At 41.2% G+C, this 21,236-nt stretch overlaps 2 protein-coding genes and 2 long non-coding RNA genes across 10 annotated transcripts in view; 2 read left to right on the forward strand and 2 right to left on the reverse strand.

Annotated features, from left to right (window-relative positions):
• TMED10 (transmembrane p24 trafficking protein 10) overlaps positions 1-3,789 on the forward strand; it is a 48,633-nt gene extending 44,844 nt beyond the window's left edge. Inside the window, exon 5 of the mRNA XM_032287826.1 lies at positions 327-3,789. Coding sequence (XP_032143717.1) covers positions 327-448 — 122 coding nt within the window. The 3' untranslated portion in view covers positions 449-3,789. The remainder of the gene's footprint in view (positions 1-326) is intronic.
• On the reverse strand, positions 2,656-9,435 carry LOC116557992. The gene is made up of 3 exons (XR_004271779.1): positions 9,262-9,435; positions 8,056-8,242; positions 2,656-3,886 (listed from the first exon to the last, which is right to left on the reverse strand). It is a non-coding gene; the product is annotated as an uncharacterized LOC116557992 (long non-coding RNA).
• An 11-nt stretch (positions 9,436-9,446) lies between these two features.
• The window catches only part of NEK9 (NIMA related kinase 9), a 56,620-nt gene continuing 44,830 nt past the window's right edge, over positions 9,447-21,236 (forward strand). For 5 of the 7 annotated variants that reach the window (XM_032287809.1, XM_032287813.1, XM_032287808.1 and 2 more), the window contains exons 1-6: positions 9,447-9,821; positions 12,684-12,861; positions 15,694-15,749; positions 16,294-16,364; positions 18,203-18,308; positions 20,441-20,572. In XM_032287809.1, the coding sequence (XP_032143700.1) occupies positions 9,603-9,821; positions 12,684-12,861; positions 15,694-15,749; positions 16,294-16,364; positions 18,203-18,308; positions 20,441-20,572 (762 nt within the window). In that variant the 5' untranslated portion in view covers positions 9,447-9,602. Of the gene's footprint in view, positions 9,822-12,683; positions 12,862-15,693; positions 15,750-15,808; positions 15,997-16,293; positions 16,365-18,202; positions 18,309-20,440; positions 20,573-21,236 lie in introns of those variants that run through there. The other 2 variants (XM_032287806.1, XM_032287812.1) reach the window with 2 other exon arrangements.
• Positions 16,521-21,236, reverse strand: part of LOC116557993 — an 11,303-nt gene continuing 6,587 nt past the window's right edge. Inside the window, exon 2 of the long non-coding RNA XR_004271780.1 lies at positions 16,521-16,613. This is a non-coding gene — a long non-coding RNA (uncharacterized LOC116557993). The remainder of the gene's footprint in view (positions 16,614-21,236) is intronic.

A 21,236-nucleotide genomic window follows, 5' to 3' on the forward strand; every position in this document is an offset into this window, starting at 1 on the left:
AATGGAAGGGAAATTGCTTGCTTCACTGTTGCTGCGTGTAACTGTAAATGAGCCTTGTTAGATTTTCAAGAAAGTAGAAATTTCTACTGTGATAAATGGAGTTGACAACATCCTGTTAGCCTATACCCATATCAAATACCATCAATCTTTGTAATTTTCAACATTTATATATAGGATAATGAACTTAAATTATCTGAAATCCTACTATTAGACCTAGGGACAGAGTGAAGTTAATTAATTGCCTTTACCTCCCTCCCCTGCCATTGTTTAGCCAGCTGAGGAGGCTCACTTCATTATGTTTATAATGCTTTTTTTTTTTTTTTTAGAGTCAACAAACACTCGGGTCCTATACTTCAGCATCTTTTCAATGTTCTGCCTCATTGGACTAGCCACCTGGCAGGTCTTCTACCTGCGACGCTTCTTCAAGGCCAAGAAGTTGATTGAGTAATGAATGACTGAGGCACATTCTTCTCCCAACTTGTACCTCAGCCAGCAGAACATCGCTGGAACGTGTCTGGCCTAAGGCATCCTACCAATAGCACCATCAAGGCACGTTGGAGCTTTCTTGCCAGAACTGATCTCTTTTGGTGTGGGAGGACATGGGGTACCACCTACACCCAACAAGTCAGTGAGGGACTTCTTTTTAATTTGGTAGGATTTGGACTGGTTTTGCAACAATAGGTCTATTATTAGAGTTACCTATGACAAAAAAAAAAAAAGGGGGTTACCTAGATAATGCCAAAGTCAGCATTTGTCCTGGGTTCCCTTGTGTGATCTGTTTGAACCATGTTTTCTTTTCTTCTCCCACTTGCTCAGCAGCTTGGGCTTCCATTCTACTTCTTTTACCAAGATTTTGTGTGACCATGTTGACTTCATTCGGATTGCCCTCTTTCAGTTTCTTGTGAAAACACCCTTAGCTTTCCCTTTACCCTTAGCTGAAATGTTTACTTAACTTCTGGTGATATCTTTTCATGACTTCATGTCTCTTAAAATGGTGATGGATGTGACACCTCATAAAAGTGAGCTTTGAACTGTAGATAACTCTTAAAGAAAATGTCATTTTAGGCAATTAAAATATTTGTGCTCAACTGCTTGAACTTTTTTCATGGATGTTTATTTAGTTCTGTGCAATTTTATCACATGTAGATTCGTGTGACCACCATCACAAAAGACAGAACAGTTCTATCACACAGATCCCTTTTGCTCCCCTTTTACAGCCACAGCCACGCCCCTTATCCCCTCACCCCAACCTGTGGCTACCACTGTTCTGGCCTCCATCTCTGTAATTTTGTCATTTCAAGAATGTTGTATGAATGGAATCATATACAATGTAATCTTACAAGGTTGATTTTTCTTCATTCACCTAATTCTCTTGAAACCAAGTTGCATGTATCAATAGTTTGTTCCTTTTTTTCTTTTAAAAAATGTTTTATATATTTAGGGGGTATAAGTGCAGATTTCTTATATGCATATATTGGATTGTGATGAAGTCTGGGCAGTTCTTTTTGATTGCTGAGTAGTATTCCATGGTATGGATGTACCACAGTTTGCTTAACCATTCACCCACTAAAGGACATAAGAGTTGTTTTCAGTTTTTTGCCCTTACTAATAAAGCTGCTGTGAACATTCATGTACAGGTTTTTATGTGAACATACATTTTCATTTCTGGGATAAATGCTCAAAAGGGCAATTGTTGGGTTGTGTGGTAAACACATTTATTTTTGTAAGAAACTACCCTACTCTTTTTCCAAACTGGCTGTATCTTTCACATACAGCCACTCAAACAATTCATACAGCAATGTACGATTGATAGTTTCTTCACATCCTCACCAGCATTTGGTATTATTATCTTAACCATTCACATAGATGTATGTAATGATGCCACATATGGTTTTAATTTACATGTTCCAATGGCTAATGATGTTATCTTTTCATGTGCTCACATGCCATCTATATATCCCCCTCAGTGAAATGTCTGTTCATGTCTTTTGTCTATTTTCTATTTAGATCATTTGTTCTTTTTACTATTGAGTTTTGAGAGTTTTTTATATATCCTAGCTAAAACTCCCCTGTTATATATGTGGTTGCTTGAATTTTTAACATAACTTCTACCAAGGAAAAATAAGTAAAATTTCCAAATATTTTGCATGGCCACTTAATTCCTGTCCTTCTGTGTTTCACCTAGAGAATTAAGAGATATGATATGTAAAATAGACATCTAGAAGGGCCATTAAGAGAATAAATACTTACAAATACATGTTATGAAAGCAAAGCCAATAATCACTGTAGGAGTATGAGGTGCCTAAAGGGCCAAAACTCATGTAAATAAGAGAAAATGTGGATATAAATGTTTATAAAGTTATGAAAAATGCTGTCACTTGAAATCTTTCCCCTATCTCCCAGAGAAGTAGGTAGGAGTTTATCCTTTCTGTACTCTCTTTTTAACCCTGCTATTACAGGGCCTGTTTAATCACAGTGGCAAGAATTATATGTATCTTGCAGTAAAGAAGCAGAATATTGGAATTGAACCCTGATGTATTGACCTGGATAAAGTACAAAGGTGGAAGAGGGAGTGAGTTATGTTGTTAAAATCTCAGGATATTCTGTTAATGTTCCAGCCACTATGAACCCAAAGCCTTTTTTTTTTTTTTTCCCCCACTTTTGACTCCTTGTACTTTATGTGGCATTAAAGTAGTTCTGTCATTAACTTGTACAACATTGCCATCTGCTGTTGAGAATTGGTAGGTACTGCTTCTGAGAACCTGGCTGCAGTTCCTCACCACAGGGGCAGCAGATGTTGAGAAAGCCTAACTGTATGTACTACTACATATGCTAAGTTACAGAGGATGCATCCAAATAGAGAATAGTAAGTGGGCTAAGATCCATTCTCAAACTTTTTTTTTGAGACAGAGTCTTGCTGCAACGCCCAGGCTGGAGTGCAACAGAATGATCTCGGCCCACTGCAACCTCCACGTCCTACGTTTAAGCAATTCTCCTGCCTCAGCTTCCCGAGTAGCTGGGACTATAGGTGCATGCCACCACACCCGGCTGATTTTTGTATTTTTAGTAGAGACAGGGTTTCACCTCAAGTGATCCGCCCGCCTCTGGCTCCCAAAGTGCTGGATTACAGGCGTGAGCTACCACGCCCAGCCTCCATCCTTAACTTTTAAATGTGAAATTCTATCATGTACCATTAGCCTAACAAGATTTTCTTTCATATTTCTGACGGTGCCTTTCCCCTTTTTAGGAGCAATGAAAGCTACTCTGTTAGTTATGGTCTTCAGATGTGACAAAATGTCAAAGAAAAGACAGGAAAAGAGAATATTTTATTTTGTTGATGCTTTTGTTCCCAAGTGTGACCCTAAACTTAAGCTTTGTAGGAGCTGACATTCTTTCATGTCCCCTCCATTTACTCATGCCAAAACTATCAACTGGGACATTTTGTGCTTTTGTTTTAAAAGTTAATTGATATTATACTTTGGTTTTATCCAAAAAGTAAAAGTATTTGACTTTGACAAAAGACTAACACAAGAGCAAATAAGCTTTAAAAATGGGTGTTATCTGCTTTCCTCCGTTTTTGGGCATATTATCCAAAATGGTCTGTATAATATAAATGAGAAGGATGCAGTTTAAGTGAGCTTTGTTTTACCATTGTCATGGACCCCTGTCATAAAGCCATTTTTCGATTTGTTTGGGAAAGAGGCATGTGGGATTTATACAGATTCACTTGTAAATGTTGGATTGGGGGGTTTTGTGTAAATTTTCGCAAATAAAGGCTAGCAGAAACCATTTTAGGTGTACATTCTGTTACTCTTGAGTACTTCTATGTGTGGATTGGTGATAATTCTCCCATATTTCTCCACTTTTAAATTATGGCAATTTGTACCTGATGAATTAGAGAAAAAATATTGTTATTCTTCAGTTACTGCAGTTCTATAGTCTATATGAGCTAATAAAAGATTACCATATTTTTATATATGTAATACATGTACATTTTACACGTAATTAAGAATCCTTCATTATGCATCTTCAGACCAAATACAGTTCTGTAAGCTAGGCATTTTATTCTCTTTATCTTCTCTCTTTTGGAAACTGCTACTATTAGGTTGGTGCAAAAGTAATTGCGGTTTTTGCAATTAAAATTGCTACTACATAGAATCATTCCTACAGAGAGCCATCTCCCTTGCCTTCCATTCCTAAAAGACCCCTCCTAATATATGACCCCTCAGGACTCACTTTAGGCCTATCATATCCAATGCAAAGCCCCGCTCCAGGAGGTAAAGGCCATTTTCTCCTCTCCTTTCACTTACAGTTGAACATTTTTCAAAGCTTTCCAAGAGCCAATATGAAGTGCTTTGCACACTCACTGACTGGCCTCTTATTTTTCCTATCTGCATTCTCCCTCAAACTTTATTATGAATCCATAGTCTGTAAAGTAGTGGTTTCCATTATTTGGGTATAAATGCTTTAATATCAAAAATGTTGGCAGGGCACGGTGGCTCACACCTGTAATCCCAGCACTTTGGGAGGCCAAGGTGGGTGGATCATGAGGTCAGGAGATCGAGACCATCCTGACTAACAAGGTGAAACTTAGTCTCTACTAAAAATACAAAAGATTAGCTGGGTATGGTGCCGCACTCCTGTAGTCCCAGCTACTTAGGAGGCTGAAGCAGGAGAATCAGTTGAACCTGGGAGGTAGAAGGTGCAATGAGCCGAGATTGCACCATTGCGCTCCAGGCTAGGCAACAAGAGAGAAACAAAAAAAAAAGTTTTCAGGCCGGGCGCAGTGGCTCATGCCTATAGTCCCAGCACTTTGGGAGCTGAGGTGGGTGGATCACGAGGTCAGGAGTTCGAGACCAGCATGGCCAACATGGTGAAACCCTGTCTCTACTAAAAATACAAAAAATTAGCTGGGTATGGTGGCGAATGCCTGTAATCCCAGCTACTCAGGAGCCTGAGGCAGGACAATGACTTGAACCCGGAAGCCGGCAGTTGCAGTGAGCCAAGATCATGCCATTGCCCTCCAGGCTGGGCGACAGAGCAAGACTCTGTCTCAAAAAAGAAAAAAAGAAATGTTTTCTTTGAGACCAGCCTGGCTAAGATGACGAAACCCTGTCTCTACTAAAAATACACGCAGGAGGTGAAGGTTGCAGTGAGCCGAGATCACGCCACTGCACTGCAGCCTGGTGACAGAGCAAGACTGTGTCTCCAAAAAAAAAGTTTTCTTTCTCACTGATGCTTACTTTTAGAGAGTATAAATAATGAGTTCAGTAAAACTTATAAATTAATAGTTTCAGTAGTATTAAACTTGTTTAAGTGGTAATATGTGCTTTTTTTTTTGAGATAAGAGTCTTGATCTGTCACCCAGGCTAGAGTGCAGTGGTGCGATCTCCACTTCTCAGGTTCAAGTGATTCTCATGCCTCAGCCTCCTGAGTAGCTGGGAATACAGGCATGCACCACCATGCCCCGCTAGTTTTTTTTTGTATTTTTAGTAGAGACAGGGTTTTACCATGTTGGCTGGGCTGGTTTTGAAATGACATTTCAAGTGATCCACTTCAGCCTCCCAAAGTGCTAGGATTACAGGCATGAGCCACCTCACCTAGCCCAATACATGCTTTATAAATCAATTATTCAGTTTGTTGCAGTGGTGTCTCATATAATGTGAGCTGCATGTATAATTTTAAATTTTCTAGTATCACGTTAAAGACGTATAAAACAGGTAAAATTGGCCAGGCACAGTGACTCACGCCTGTAATCCCAGCACTTTGGCAGGCCAAGGTGGACAGATCACCTGAGGTTGAGACGAGCCTGACTAACATGGAGGAAACCCCATCTCTACTAAAAAAATACAAAATTAGCTGGGCGTGGTGGCACATGCCTGTAATCCCAGCTACTCAGGAGGCTGAGGCAGGAGAATCGCTTGAACCTGGGAGGCGGAGATTGCAGTGAGCCGAGATCATGCCATTGCACTCCTGCCTGGACAACAAGAGCAAAACTGGGTCTCCAAAAATAAATAAATAAAATACAGGTAAAATTATTTATTTTTTGAGACAGAGTCTAGTTCTGTCGCCAGGCTAGAGTACAGTGGCATGATCTCAGCTCACTGCAACCTCTGCCTCCTAGGTTCAGGTGATTCTCCTGCCTCAGCCTCCAGAGCAGCTGGAATCACAGGCACATGCCGCCACACCCAGCTATTTTTTGTATTTTTAGTAGAGACGGTTTCACCATGTTGGCCAGGCTGGTCTCGATCTCCTGACCTCGTGATCCACTCGCCTCAGACTCCCAAAGTGCTGGGATTACAGGTGTGAGCCACCACGCCCGGCTGAAAATTATTTATAATAGAATATTTAACCTAATACACCAAAACTATTATTTCAACATATAGTTAATACAAAAATGGTTAATGTGATGTTTTGCATTGTATTTTTCATATAAAATCTTGGAAGTCCAGTGTGCATTTTAAGCTATACCACATCTATAGCTTAAAATTAGACTAGCCACAGTTCAAGTGTTCAGTAGCTATATGTAGCTAGTGGCTATTGTGGCAGACAGTGAAGGGTACAAACTCTAGTTGGTCTTTGGTAGATTCTTTCATCTTTACAGTAACTCTATGGCCCCTGGGAATTTGCCATTCACAAATTGGAAACTTCTGCAATATAGCATTCTAACCATTCACTTGTTAAAGTAAAATGTGGAAATAGTCTGGTTTCAACCAAAGGTGCTTTAAAATTTTATGCCTTGGCCATGCACGGTGGCTCATGCCTGTAATCCCAACACTTTAGTGGGCCAATCGCTTGAGGTCAAGAGTTTGAGACCAGCCTGGCCAACATGGCAAAATCCCCTCACTACTAGAAATACAAAAATTTGCTGGGCGTGGTTGCAAACGCCTGTAATCCCAGCTACTCAGGAGGCTGAGGCATGAGAATCACTTGAACCCAGGAGGTAGAGGTTGCAGTGAACTGAGAGATCTGCGCCACTGCACTCCAGCCTGGGTGACACAGTGAGACTCTGTCCCCAAAAAAAAAAAAAAAAAAACCTTTATAACAAACCTTTATACCTTTAGAACAAATGTTGACTATTTTTGAACTTATGAATATTCAAAGATAAGACAACTTGTTTTAGTTACATCCAATATAATGAAGAATTCAGCAGGAATGTCTCTGCTCTGTAATAGGTCATGTTTCTTCTAAGCTTGTAGTATCTATGCATTATCATTAGAACAATTCAGTTTCAGGCCAACCAAGTTATAGAAAACTAGTTCCTCGTTGCAAATGTGCCAGAAAAAATGAATTTTAAAGCTTAGGCTGAAATCTATTCAGCCTCTTTGGAAGTCAACATTCCCAATTTTAAGTAATTTTTCTTTCTCATTCAACTGAGAAACACTTTATTGAGCATCTTTTCTGTTTAACAATGTTAACTGAGAATAACAGAATTAACAGTTAATAGAATTAACAGATTTAAGCCAAACTAAACTCTGGAGTTTATCTAGATAAACAGGCAATGTCTGTCCTCAAAATGCCTTCTAATTTATAGGAGGATGTAGATGGAATGGCCGCTATCTGGAATGATCTCTCTACTTTGTTTAGCCACCATTGGATTTAACATTTTGTATACTCTTCCAGGGAGTTTGCACTCACACAGCAAGTCTGGCTTGGACAGAGACACCCCCCATAAATGCCTTTCTAGAATCTTGCACTTTGATAGCCCTTATACAAACTGTTTTAATTGCCTGGTGGTTTTCTGTTACATGGATTGTAAGCTCTATTAAAGTAGGAATTTTTCTCAAATCCATATAAGACAATTTATTTTTATTTATTTATTTGAGCAGATTCTTGCCCTGTCACCCAGGCTGGAGTGCTGTGGCATGATCTTGGCTCACTGCAACCTCCCCCTCCCGGGTTCAAGCGATTCTCGTGCCTCCGCCTCCCAAGTTGCTGGGATTACAGGCATGTGCCACCACACCCAGCTAATTTTTGTATTTTTAGTAGAAATGGATTTTCGCCATGTTGGCCAGGCTGGTCTCGAACTCCAGGTTTCACAAGTGATCGACCCACCTCAGCCTCCCAAAGTGCTGGGATTACAGGCATGAGCCACCACGCCCAGCTAGCCACATGGCTTTCTCAGCCCCATCACATCCAGCTTTTTCATGGCTCAGGAGGCAGATTGCTGGGTTCAACTTCCCAGCTCCTCTTAATAGGTCGGTCACACTGAGCAGGTTACTTAGCCTCTCTGTACCTGTTTCTGTAAAATGGGAATGTTAAGATAATACATAGGACAATATATAATAATGTGTGGAATAGTACATGAAAAACTTTTAGCATAATATCCAGAACATAACAATAAATATTAGTTGTTATCTCTGTGATACAGACCATATTCTCACAACTTTATAGAGTTAAAAAAAACAAGCTTGGAGATGTAAAGTTGCCGAAGGTCACATAACAGATGCAACACCTATTGTTCACTGTATTGATGTTTTCCTACTTGATGGCTGGGAGCATGTTATTGCAGATTTCCTGCTTCCAAACAGTGTGTGGCACCGAGTGCTCAAAAAATGTTTCATGAGAGCATATGGTCAAAGACAGAGAAAAACATATAGAAGAAATTGAATCGGGAGAAAGAGAAGGGGGAAAAGGAAAGTGTCAGGAGAGTTGACTTACAGTATTTTTGGAGTTGCGTACAAGAGGGAGGGACTTAGGATGGCTCTGGGAGAAAGAACTGGGCCCAGGGACCAAGATAACAGGCAGACATTTAGGCTGCCTATATTATCTTTTCTTTTCTTTTGAGACGGAGTCTCACTCTGTCGCCCAGGCTGGAATGCAGAGGCGCGATCTTAGCTCACTGCAACCTCCGCCTCCGGGGTTCAAGTGATTCTCCTGCCTCAGCCTCTCGAGTAGCTGGAATTACAGGTGCCTACCACCACGCCCGGCTAATTTTTGTATTTTTATAGAGATGGGGTTTCACCAGGTTGGCCAGGCTGGTCTCAAACGCCTGACGTCGGCCTCCTAAAGTGCTGGGATTACAGTACAGGCGTGAGCCACCCTGATCCGCCACATTATCTTTACTATACTATCTCTCTAAACAAGAATGCTGTCCCACGTTGGAAGGGGGAAGAAGGTGTACACTGAGGCTGCTTCCCCAATCACCCTCTCGAGACAGGCCTGACGCCAAAATGAGGCTGGACGACCTCTGGAAATCGAAGTTGTATGGGGACCGGACCAGGGAGGTCGAGGAGGGTCAACAGACCCGTGAGGTCGTACCGTCAGTGATGCCCTTGTTCCCGTGGGAGCTCTTCGGTTCCACGCGGTTCCCACCACGGGCCCGCCAACCCCAGCCTGAGGCCTCACTTTGCAGGCCGGGCCCGAAATCAGGAAGCCTTGGCCGTTAGACGAGCCAGGCGAGAAGGCAAAGGCGGAGAAAACTCAGCCGGGCCGGAAACACAGAGAACTGCTTCCGGGTCAGGGGGCAGGAGCCACCATGGGGCCTCGCGGGGTTGCTGGGCTGACGGATCCGCGGGCCGGTGTCTGAAGCGAACTGGGCGCAGCGCGGCCAGCGCCGCCGGGCATAGGCAGGCCGGTCCCGTAGGCTCGCGGCCGCCGCCATGTCGGTGCTGGGCGAGTACGAGCGACACTGCGATTCCATCAACTCGGACTTTGGGAGCGAGTCCGGGGGTTGCGGGGTCTCGAGTCCGGGGCCTAGCGCCAGTCAGGGGCCGCGAGCCGGCAGCAGCGCGGCGGAGCAGGAGGAGCTGCACTACATCCCCATCCGCGTCCTGGGCCGCGGCGCCTTCGGGGAAGCCACGCTGTACCGCCGCACCGAGGTAGCGGCCCTAGGCACCGGCCGCCTAGCCTGGCGCTGCCGGGTCGCCCCAAGCCCCTCCTTCCCGGTCCCGCTTTCCCCGCGTAGTGAGCTTAGTCCTTTAGGCTCCCACAGGGTATATGTCTCAGGGTCTTCACCATTTTGCCCACTCACCGGCACTAGAAATTGGTTAGATCGTTGGTTTTATTAACTAGTCATTTTTGATTGACCTAAGTCACCGAACTGTCTCTGAGCTTTAGTTTACCCATCTGTAAAATGGCTTAGTGATAATACCTTGAAATCATCTTTTTTTGTTAAAGATTATCTTAAGAATCAAACGAAGGCGCTTGTTCTGTAAATTAAAATGGTATACGAATGTGAGGTATTACCAAAACTTCCTTCCTCTCATGCAGTATATATATAGCTCTCCAAGGTCGGGGTGGAGAGGAGGGGCATGGCTTCAAAATTCCCACACCAGTGGCATCTCCGTTATTTTTGTCATTATCTTTAAGTTCAGCAGTGATCACTCAATTGGAAGCTTTTTTTGAAGCTCATTGGGAAGATCTTTGTGTGTTGGTTCTTCAGTGTTTACTACAGGGTTTATGCATGTGAAATACTTGGTTGGCATATTCTAAGCCATTTGTTCTTAATTTGGGGGGGCACAAGGACCCCTTTGAGAACCTAACATAAGCAAAGTAATCTTACTCCCTCCATCACGTTTGCACATATGCACATACTTTGGAGATATCCATGGATCACGGAATCCCAAGTTAAGAATATATACTAGTGCAAAACTCTGCAGTGATGATTCTACTTCCAAAAACTAACAGTACACTGGATTTGATCACTAAAATCTTACTTTAGGGTAAATATTTAATGAGAACTTGCTGGGGTTGCTGAAGGTCATTCATGCATCAGAAATCCATCTGCAGGTGTGCGGTGTGTTGCAAGTCAGCATACTTTTAAGGCTGAACGTTGGAGGAGAGAAGTGGTTGCAAGAGAATATTTTTAAGTGTTCTTTTTTATCCTGATGCCACATTAATGTATGATGTTAGAGTTAGTTATTCTTAGTAGTCTGTTTTCTTTTTTGCACTCAAAATGAGAAAGAGGAGATAAGGACTGTTACTCCTATATTTTAGTTGGAGAAACCAAGACAGTATATTTAAGTGACTTGCTCACTTAAGTTACAAGTAAATCTTGGACTAGAACTAAAGTCTTAAATCTCCTTGCCCATTTCCTTTTTATTATCCTGTTGAACTTGATTACTGGGTTTTTTTTGAGTTAAATCTGATTACACTTCTTAAAAATTGCATAGTGTTATCCGTATCACCAAATATTTGTTAGATCTGTGAATTTACAGAAGTTCAGAAGCTCCCTTTTCCTCTAGAAGCTTATATTTCAATAGGAAAATAAATTAGCCATTGTTAGTAAACAAAGAGCATTAAGTTGCACATGTGGAGATATGAAAAGAATGGACAAATAGCATTTCAGTGTGTGAGATCTAAAAGTGAAAGGCATAACCATCAGCGTTTATCCTACAGGATTTATGCATGGGAAATACAGTAAAAGGTTCATCAGAGTCTTTTCAAAAACAATGTAAAGGCTTGGCAGAGGCATTAGAAAGGATAGGGAGAGTTATATAGGTGGAGATGCTCCTGGGCTAGGAAGCAGTGTCAGCAAAGAATGAGGCCAGACACAGTGGCTCATGCCTGTAATCCCAACACTTGGAAGGCCAAGGTGGTCGAGTCACTTGAGGCCAGGAGTTCTAGACCAGCCTGGGCAATACAGTGATACCCCATCTCTCTCTTTTTTTTTTTTTTTTTTTCTTTTTTTGAAACAGAGTCTCACTCCGTCGTCAGGCGCCAGGCTGGAGTGCACTGGCATGATCTTGGCTTACTGCAACCTCCACCTCCCGGGTTCAAGCAATTCTCCTGCCTCAGCCTCCTGAGTAGCTGGAACTACAGGCACTCGCCACCACGTCCAGCTAATTTTTGTGTTTTTGGTAGAGACGGGGTTTCACCATGTTGGCCAGGATGGTCTTGATCTCTTGACCTTGTGATCTGCCTGCCTCGGCCTCCCAAAGTGCTGGGATTACAGGCATGAGCCACCGTGCCCAGCCATACCCCATCTCTTAAAAAAAAATTTAGCTGAGTGTGGCAGTGCGTGCCTGTAGTTCTAACTACTGGGAAGGCCAAGGTGGGAGAATTGCTTCAGCCCAGGAGTTGAGAGCTGATGCGAGCTTTGACTGCACTCTAGCTTGGACAACAGAGTGATACCTTATCTCTAAAAAAACAAAAATAATAAATAAAAGGATAGTAGACATTAGGAGCTACAAGTAAGTTTTCAGGAATAGAAGAAAATGTGATACATAAAAGTGTGATAGGAGATTATAGAGTTGCAAAAGGGGGCATGACTTAGCAGAAAGGGTAAGTGAAAATCACTAGGGAAGTCTAAATTTATAAAACTAGAGGCAAGTTTAGTATTTTCATTTTAGAGGAAACTGTGATCAGCCATAGATAATTGCTCCCCATTCTCTACTTCTCCAGTATTCTTGCCCTGCCATAATCACCATCATGATTAGCAGTCTGTCGTAGTGTCCTCAGTAGAATCTTTTTGAGATCTATCCCTAATCCATATTTTTACCTGGAACTGACATCATGCAAATTAAGTGTTACAGCAACAACATATTAATGCTTTACTTCCCCTGTCCTGAAATAACTTATAGTGCTAAATTCTACATATAACCTTTAAAGTCTGTTAAAAGGAAAAAATAGGAGTCAGTCTCTGCCCCTCTAGGAAGTTTTCCTTCTAGGCTTTCAGATGTAGTATGGATTCATTTGCTGTCAGGCAAGAGGAAAGCACAATACCTCTTACTGTGTTGTAGGATGACTCACTGGTTGTGTGGAAGGAAGTTGATTTGACCCGGCTATCTGAGAAGGAACGTCGTGATGCCTTGAATGAGATTGTTATTCTGGCACTGCTGCAGCATGACAACATTATTGCCTATTACAATCATTTCATGGACAATACCACTCTGCTGATTGAGCTGGAGTACTGTAATGGTAAGATAGACTTCAGTGGGCCTTTCTCCAGCAAGACTTTCTTAGACTCATACTTACCTTGAGGATAAGAATATAAGAAGAGGCATATACAGTGATAAAAACTTTAAATGAATTTATAGAGTTTAAGAGAAACTTTTCAGGGCTTGGAGAGTTTTGAAGTGGTATACCAAAGAAGGAGAGGGATTTTCCCCTGCATACCCAAATTTTCTCTTGTGATTATAGTTCCATTTTCTTTCTTTCTTTTTTTTTTTTTTTTTTTTTTTTGAGACGGAGTTTCACTCATGTTAGCCAGGCTGGAGTGCAATGGCGCGATCTCGGCTCACCGCAACCTCCGCCTCCTGGGTTCAGGCAATTCTCCTGCCTCAGCCTCCTGAGTAGCTGGGATTACAGGCACGCACCACTATGCCCAGCTAATTTTTTGTATTTTTTTTTTTAGTAGAGACGGGGTTTCACCATGTTGACCAGGATGGTCTCGATCTCTTGACCTCGTGATCCACCCGCCTCGGCCTCCCAAAGTGCTGAGATTACAGGCTTGAGCCACCGCGCCCGGCCTTATAGTTCCATTTTCAAACTATTTTTTCTTTGGTTGGATTTATTTTTCAAGGTTTTTCTTTATGAAATGACATTAGTTAACTAGAGTGTGGATTGGTACCACTTGATACAATATTTAATAAGATTTTACAAGTGATGTTTATTTATATTGTCTTCAGCTAAAGCTATCCTATTAAAAAGTGGCCCAAAGATCATAACTGAGTGAAAATGATATATGGTAAAGCATGGCCCTATTTATCTGGTCTCTGATTTCTTCAGATCATTTTGCTTGTAAGATAGCAATATAGACTCTGAACCCACATCCGAAGTTTCTCTGCTTTCTCTATAACCTTGGTAAGAAACTACTACTCTGTGCCTCAGTTTCCTGATTTTGAAATGAGTTTGTTGGCCAGGGACAGTGGTGCACACCTGTAATCCCAGCACCTTGGAAAGCCAAGACAGGCGGATCCCTTGAGCATGGGAGATTGAGGACAGCCTAGGCAACATGATGAAACCCTGTTGCTACCAGAAATACAAACAATTAGCTGGGTGTGGTAGTGTGCATCTGTAGTTCCAGCTACTTGGAAGGATGAGGAGGGAAGATGGCTTGAGACCGGGAAGCAGAGGTTGTAGTGAGCTCAGACCACTGCACTCCATCCTGGGTGATGGAGCGAGACCTTGTCTCAAAAAAAAAAAAAAAAAAAAAAAACCAGCATAGTGGCTCACGCCTGTAATCCCAGCACTTTGGGAGGCTGAGGTGGGCGGATCACAAGGTCAGGAATTCAAGACCATCATGGCCAACATGGTGAAACCCCATTTCTACTAAAAAGACAAAAATCAACTGGGCATAGTGGCGCATGCCTGTAATCCCAGCCACTCAGGAGGCTGAGGCAGGGGAATCTCTTGAACCAGGGAGCAGAGATTGCACTACCGCACTCTAGCCTGGCGACAGAGCAAGACTCTGTCTCAAAAAAAAAAAAAAAAAAAAAAAAAAAGAGTTTGTGGATAACAGTACTTACTTTCCAGGGTTGTTGTATTAAGTGCATAGTGTTTGGTAGGTAGGAAGTGTTTGCTACATACTATACTAACTGTTAATTACCTTATTGTACAAGAACCTCCAAAGCCCTTTTCTGAACTGCCTGCTAAAGATGTCCCAGCATATTCGTCACTTACAACTTTCTTGTGTTGACGCTTGTATATTCTGATCATTGGTGATCAAAGCCATTTTCAATATTATGTTAAAAATTTTCGAAGTAGCAGAAGCCCTAGGTAGTTAACTTCTTTTGTGATTAGGAAGAACTGGAACAAATGATACATTTGTTGAAACTAAATTATTAAGTTGCAGGGAAAAATCAGTTGTAAAAACTTACACAGAGCTAAAGTGTAAGTTATAGTTGCAGGTGGGATGTAAGATGAACCATGATTACTTGTAGTCTGAATTACTTGATAAAGGAAAGAGAGAAGTACATTCACACTTATTCCACAGAAAGGAATTAGTAAAGAGAGTAATGATTGGAAACAGTCTAGGGATAGACCCAAAATTTTGGGAAATTTTTCATTGTGAAGTAGAAAATATGTCAGTATACATCCTATAAATACAAAACATTGCATCACAGGTGTAATCCAATTTTTTTCTTTTTTTCCCTGAGATGGAGTCTCACTGTCACACAGCCTGGAGTGCAGTGGTGCAATCTTGGCTCACTGCAACCTCCGCCTCCCAGGCTTCCTGAGTAGCTGGGACCACAGGCGTGTGCTCCAACACCCAGCTAATTTTTTGTATTTTTGGTAGAGACAGGATTTTGCCATGCTGCCCAGGCTGGTCTTGAACTCCTTAGCCCAAACAATTTGCTCACCTCAGCCTCCTAAAGTGCTGTGATAATAGGCATGAGCCACTGCACCCAGCCTAGTCCAAATGTTATAGTAGTCACAACTGGGAGAGTTGTTACAAAAATACTGCAGAGTCCTTAAAGGGGAGTTCTAGAAAAGAAATCATCTGATTTTGAATATATTTCGCTTGTTGGGAATAACAGGAATGGTCTTTACTCTTATCTTTTCTAAAAATTTCTTTTTTTTTGTATTGAGCCTCTTGTGTTAGAGAGGAAAGTCTTTGAAGAATATTTCTGATGCAGTCCTTGAGACATGGGAAGAATTTTGTGCCGGTGTGAAAAGCCAAAGAAGTAGTTGCCTATGGAGAGAAACACAATCCTTCATTTCTTTTGTGTCATCTGTTAAAACCCTGTTACAGGAGCCAAGCTTTGATCTGTATTAAGCAATTCAAACCTGTGTCTTGTTTAATTGCAGGAGGGAACCTGTATGACAAAATCCTTCGTCAGAAGGACAAGTTGTTTGAGGAAGAGGTAATTCATATTTTTATGGAAGGAAGTTAGAATTGTAGTGTTGTAATTCTTGCATTCTAGTTCTGTATTTACTCTTCCAATAATGAAGAGTGTTTTTTTCCTTCTGTTCAGACTCCTTCCAGGCTCTGATATTCATGAGAAAGGAAACTTCTAACAAGGAAGCTGTCTATAGCTGCTTCCTAAACGTTTTACCTCCACATCATGATTCTCTGTGGGCTTTCTTTCCTGGTTCTATTACTGCATACTGGTATGCCCAGTTTTTAATAACTTTGCATTCTTCCTGAGTTTTTCCACATATCTCCTTTACCATACTATATTTTATAATGACATTGGAACTGTTTTATGAGGAACCTGTTTTTTGTGTTTTTTTTTTACCCCTTCACTTTTCTTTGCCTACTCAATCTGCAAGGAAGAGGTGTCAAGTCATGTTGAATCATAACTTCTGGTTGCAGCTTTCTTTTGTTTTGTTTGTTTGTATATGTGTTTGTGTTTACTTAAATGGAGCTTTTTGTTTCTAATCCACATATTTATTGTTTCTCTTCAGATGGTGGTTTGGTACCTATTCCAGATTGTTTCAGCAGTGAGCTGTATCCATAAAGCTGGAATCCTTCATAGGTAAGAAGTGAAAAAATTTATGGATGGATTCTTTCCTACCAATTCAGCACCTACCCTGGATACTCCCCATCAACACTTTTATTTTTTGATTAAGCAGCCAAGAGTTTTTCCATTGATATCATTAGGAAAGGAAAGTAATGAGGAATGTTATTTTCACTTCCTGAGGTTAATGTTTATGATCTAGGAAGAATCTCCTCAGTAGCTAAGTACTTCCTAGTCATTTCCTTTTTTTTTTTCCTTTTGGGACGGCTCTGTCGCCAGGCTAGAGTGCAATGGCACGATCTTGGCTCACTGCAACCTCCGCCTCCCTGGTTCAAGTGATTCTCCTGCCTCAGCCTCTTGAGTAGCTGGGATTACAGGCACATGCCACCATACCTGGCTAATTTTTATATTTTTAGTAGAGATGGGGTTTCACCATGTTGGTCAGGCTGGTCTCAAACTCCTGACCTAGTGATCTGCCTACCTCAGCCTCCCAAAGTGCTAGGATTACAGGCGTGAGCCACTGCACCTGGCTGTCATTTCTTTAACAGACAAAAATTTTAGAGTTCAGTTTGTTAATTTATCAGTAAAGCTTCGAAGGCCTCATAAGGAGTGTTTGGTAAGAATTCACAGCAATAATAATTGCCAATTGTTTTTGAGTTTATAATTAAGCTCTTTTAATTTAAATAAAAGTCTCTTCACTTTGTACAATTAATTGCACAAATTTACTAGCTCTTTGGGGGAAAAAAACAAGTTTCCATTCATTTCTAGGTAATGAAGAGAACCGTCTCAATAACATTTTCACATTATAACCTTCTTAAGTGAGTCATTGACTAGTACCAGAGATTAATTATAATACACTAAGATTTCTTTTTTCATTGGTTTGTTCATTCAATTAATGTATATTTCTTGATAACTATTCAGTGGCTTCTGCTGCATGTTGTTATTTTCTTTTTAAAAGTAACAAAGTATATTGTTCTGACTTATTTGCATCTTTCAATAAAGGAAGCCCTAGTGAACCAGGCACAGTTCATTTTGTTTTACATATGGTCCATTCATCCTTAGAAAAATAGCATGTGATTTTATTTAGATGACTAAATGGCCTAAGCATATTGTTACAGGGACATGTAGCCTCTTCTCTTGCCTTAAAAGATTATTCAAAACTTTGACACCAACCAAGTTTGTTAAAGTTGTCTTGATATCACTTAATTCAAGGCATAAGTAATAGTTGAAGAGGGGGGTATCTTATGGGAATTATGGTTACCTAGAGCACCATTTTCCTCATCTGACCCTCTCAACTTTTTCTAGTAGCTTCAGTAGTATTTCTATGCTGTGAAGTCCTAGAGGATGAAATTAATTCTCTGCCTTCACTTTTTTAAGTTCTCCCTTCATTGTTAAACAGCATGTGAAAGTGATGACCACTGTGGAATGTTTAGTACAGAATATGAGCAATGGTAAAACTCTTTTGTTTTGTTTAATTTTTGAGACAGGGTCTCACCCTTTGCCCAGGTTGGAGTGTAGTAGTGCAATCATAACTCACTGCAGCCTCAGTGTCCTGGGCTCAACTGATTCTTGGGTGCTTTAGCCTCCCAAGAAGCTAGGACTACAGGCGTATGCCACCAATCCTGACTAATTTCTTTTTTGTAGAAATGGGGTCTCATTATGTTGCCCAGGCTGGTCTAGAACTCCTGGCCTCGAGCAATCCTCCTACCTTGCCCTCCCAAAGTGTTGGGATTACAGGTGTGAGTCGCTACACCCGCCCCACACTCATTTTTATTCTGTAATAATCCTGGGCAAAATGGGGGATGAAATAAAACAATTATCTGTATGAACTTAATATGCAGCATCTTTTTTTTCAGAGATATAAAGACATTAAATATTTTTCTGACCAAGGCAAACCTGATAAAACTTGGAGATTATGGCCTAGCAAAGAAACTTAATTCTGAGTATTCCATGGCTGAGACGGTATGTGTTGCCCTTGTCTTCATTTTTATTTTCTTTTCCTTTCCAGCACTGTGATATATAACTATGCTCCCTAAATCTTGCATACTTTTATCAATATTCTTGGAAGTTCTCCATACTTTTAATGCAAGTCTTCAGAAATCTTTTTCCTGGGCTCACTAGGAGGCATTTACATGGTCAAGTGTCCCTTCAAGAGTCATTGTCCACATTAAAGCTCTGACCTCACAGACTTTTCCAACACTGACTAGGGACTTAATCTAAAAGCAACAAAATGCTTTACTATTTTGTCCAGCCTAGGATCTTTAGTAGATTTTACTTTATCTCTTATTTAATGTTTGAGCTCAAGGTGTTAGATGTCTCTTTTTGTATTTTCTTTGAATGTTTCTGGTTCAAAGAGAAGGCCTATATAACAAATGAAGGCTGATGCTCAGAGAAAAGTCTATTCTTTCATATCATACACAGTCTGAACTGTACAGGGGTCCCCTCTCACGTGATTTTGAGAAAGATCATTGGTAAAGAGTAGACATAAGTTTATCTTTAGGACAGTAGTCTTATCCTTTTAGGAATTATAAAACCCAGTTATTATTATTCTGGTTTCACAATGCTCTATCCTTAACTTGAAAACTGATTTTGGCCAATAATATTTTTTATATATATAATGTCAAGATATGCCTGCAAGCAATTTAGACGTTTAGGGTTGGGAGTCTGCTTCAAGGACTTGAGGGAGGCCGAAGTGAGCTTCTGAAGAAGCAATCATTTCTTTATATGGATTTTTCTCATCAAGAACAATCTGATAAAACCGAGACTTCACTTTTTTTTAGCTAGTTAAATGCAAAGAAGGAATGATATGAAAATTTATAAAAACCGTATAAGCCATCTGAAACTTGCTTTGCTTTGGTGATTAAAACTGACTGTGAGTTTTATTAGAGCTGCTAGGGCATTCATTATATCTCATCTCGGGAGAGGCATGACTTCTTAGAACATTTTTATTTCCAAATTTATTTCTGAAGTCAGAAAATCTTTTTCAAATTCAAAAGAAATTCACGGCCGGGCACGGTGGCTCACACCTGTAATCCCAGCACTTTGGGAGGCCAAGGCGGGCAGATCATGAGGTAAGGAGTTCAAGACCAGCCTGGCCAAGATGTTGAAACCCTGTCTCTACTAAAAATACAAAAACTAGCCGGGCACGGTGGCAGGCGCCTGTAATCCCAGCTACTTGGGAGGCTGAGGCAGGAGAATCACATGAACCTCATGGGTGGAGGTTGCAGTGAGCCAAGATTGTACCACTGCCCTCTAGCCTGGGCTACAGAGTGAGACTCTGTCTCAAAAAAAAAAAAAAGAAATTCACTAGCTGTGTTAGTGTAACAGATGCCAAATTGGGCCATTTTAAAAGTTTCATTACTGCGTATTTTAGTCAGAACATCTAATTCCTTCATTCAGTTATCAGCTCCCCACTGCCAGTGTTTGGGGTTTTTTTTCCCATTGGTGAACTTTTACTAAGTATTTCTCTTAGTATATGTAAAGTCTTTAGTAGGCCTTGAATGCCTGAAGCCTATGTGATCTAGGAATCACAGAGTTATTGAGCCCCTCAAGTTACCACAGTTCCTTTACTTCAGAGATTGTCCCTTTATGATTGACCCAAGAGATTTGATGTGAATAAGTTTTTTTAGGCCAGGTGTGGTGGCTCACGCCTGTAATCCCAGCACTTTGGGAGGCCGAGGCAGGTGGATCACCTGAGGTTGGGAGTTTAAGACCAGCCTGACCAACATGGAGAAACTCTGTCTCTACTAAACATACAAATTAGCCGGGTGTGGTGGTACATGCCTGTAATCCCAGCTACTTGGGAGGCTGAGGCAGGAGAATCATTTGAACCCAGGAGGCCGAGGTTGCGATGAGCCAAGATCATGCCATTGCACTCCAGCCCTGGGCAACAAGAGTGAAACTCTGTCTCAAAAAAAAAAAAAAAAAATTTCTTTCCATGGTGGCATCATCTCATAAAAACCATTTTGGAATCTGCCCATGAATGTTTTATGGTTGTTACCATTAGTTCCTGGGAAATTGAATTAAGCTGTTGAAATGTTAACATAGTTACCTCAGAAAAGAAATTATTCTTTGATTGTTTCTTTGTTGCTCAGCTTGTAGGAACCCCATATTACATGTCTCCAGAGCTCTGTCAAGGAGTAAAGTATAATTTCAAGTCTGATATCTGGGCAGTAGGCTGCGTCATTTTTGAACTGCTTACCCTAAAGAGGACGTTTGATGCTACAGTAAGTTGGCATATTATCCCTGTTTTACATTTAGCAGGCTGCAAATGGTATAGCTTGGCCAAGCAAATCAACTCTATTCCCAGGCTTCTGATCTCTGGCAAAAATAACCTGTATTCAGGTACAGGATTCAGGTACAGGTAATCTATTATTAAAATGTTATAGACCCAGCCAGGTGCAGTGGCTAATGTCTGTAATCCCAGCACTTTGGGAGGCCAAGGTGGGTGGATCATTTCAGGTCAGCCTGACCAACATGGTCAAACCCCATCTCCACTAAAAAATACAAAACTTAGCTGGTCATCGTGGCACCTACCTGTAATCCCAGCTACCTGGAAGGCTGAGGGACAAGAACTGCTTGAACCTGGGAGGTGGAGGTTGTAGTGAGCCAAGATTGTGCCACTGCACTCCAGCCTGAGCAGCAGAGCAAGACTCTGTCTCAAAAAAAAATGCTATAGACCCAATTAATCTCCAACTTAAATTCCCTGTTGAAATGATCATAATCAAAGTAGTCTGAATGCTGTACATGAATTTGTTCATTGTCATTTTAAAATGACCTGGCTTTCGGCCAGGTGTGGTGGCTAACGCCTGTAATCCCAGCATTTTGGGAGGCTGAGGAGGGTGGATCACCTGAGGTCAGGAGTTTGAGACCAGCGTGACCAACATGGAG

The sequence above is a fragment of the Sapajus apella genome, unplaced genomic scaffold (genome assembly GCF_009761245.1).
Source record: "Sapajus apella isolate SASKATOON/1434 unplaced genomic scaffold, GSC_monkey_1.0 scaffold20, whole genome shotgun sequence".
In the NCBI taxonomy this organism is placed as follows: Eukaryota; Metazoa; Chordata; class Mammalia; order Primates; family Cebidae; genus Sapajus; species Sapajus apella.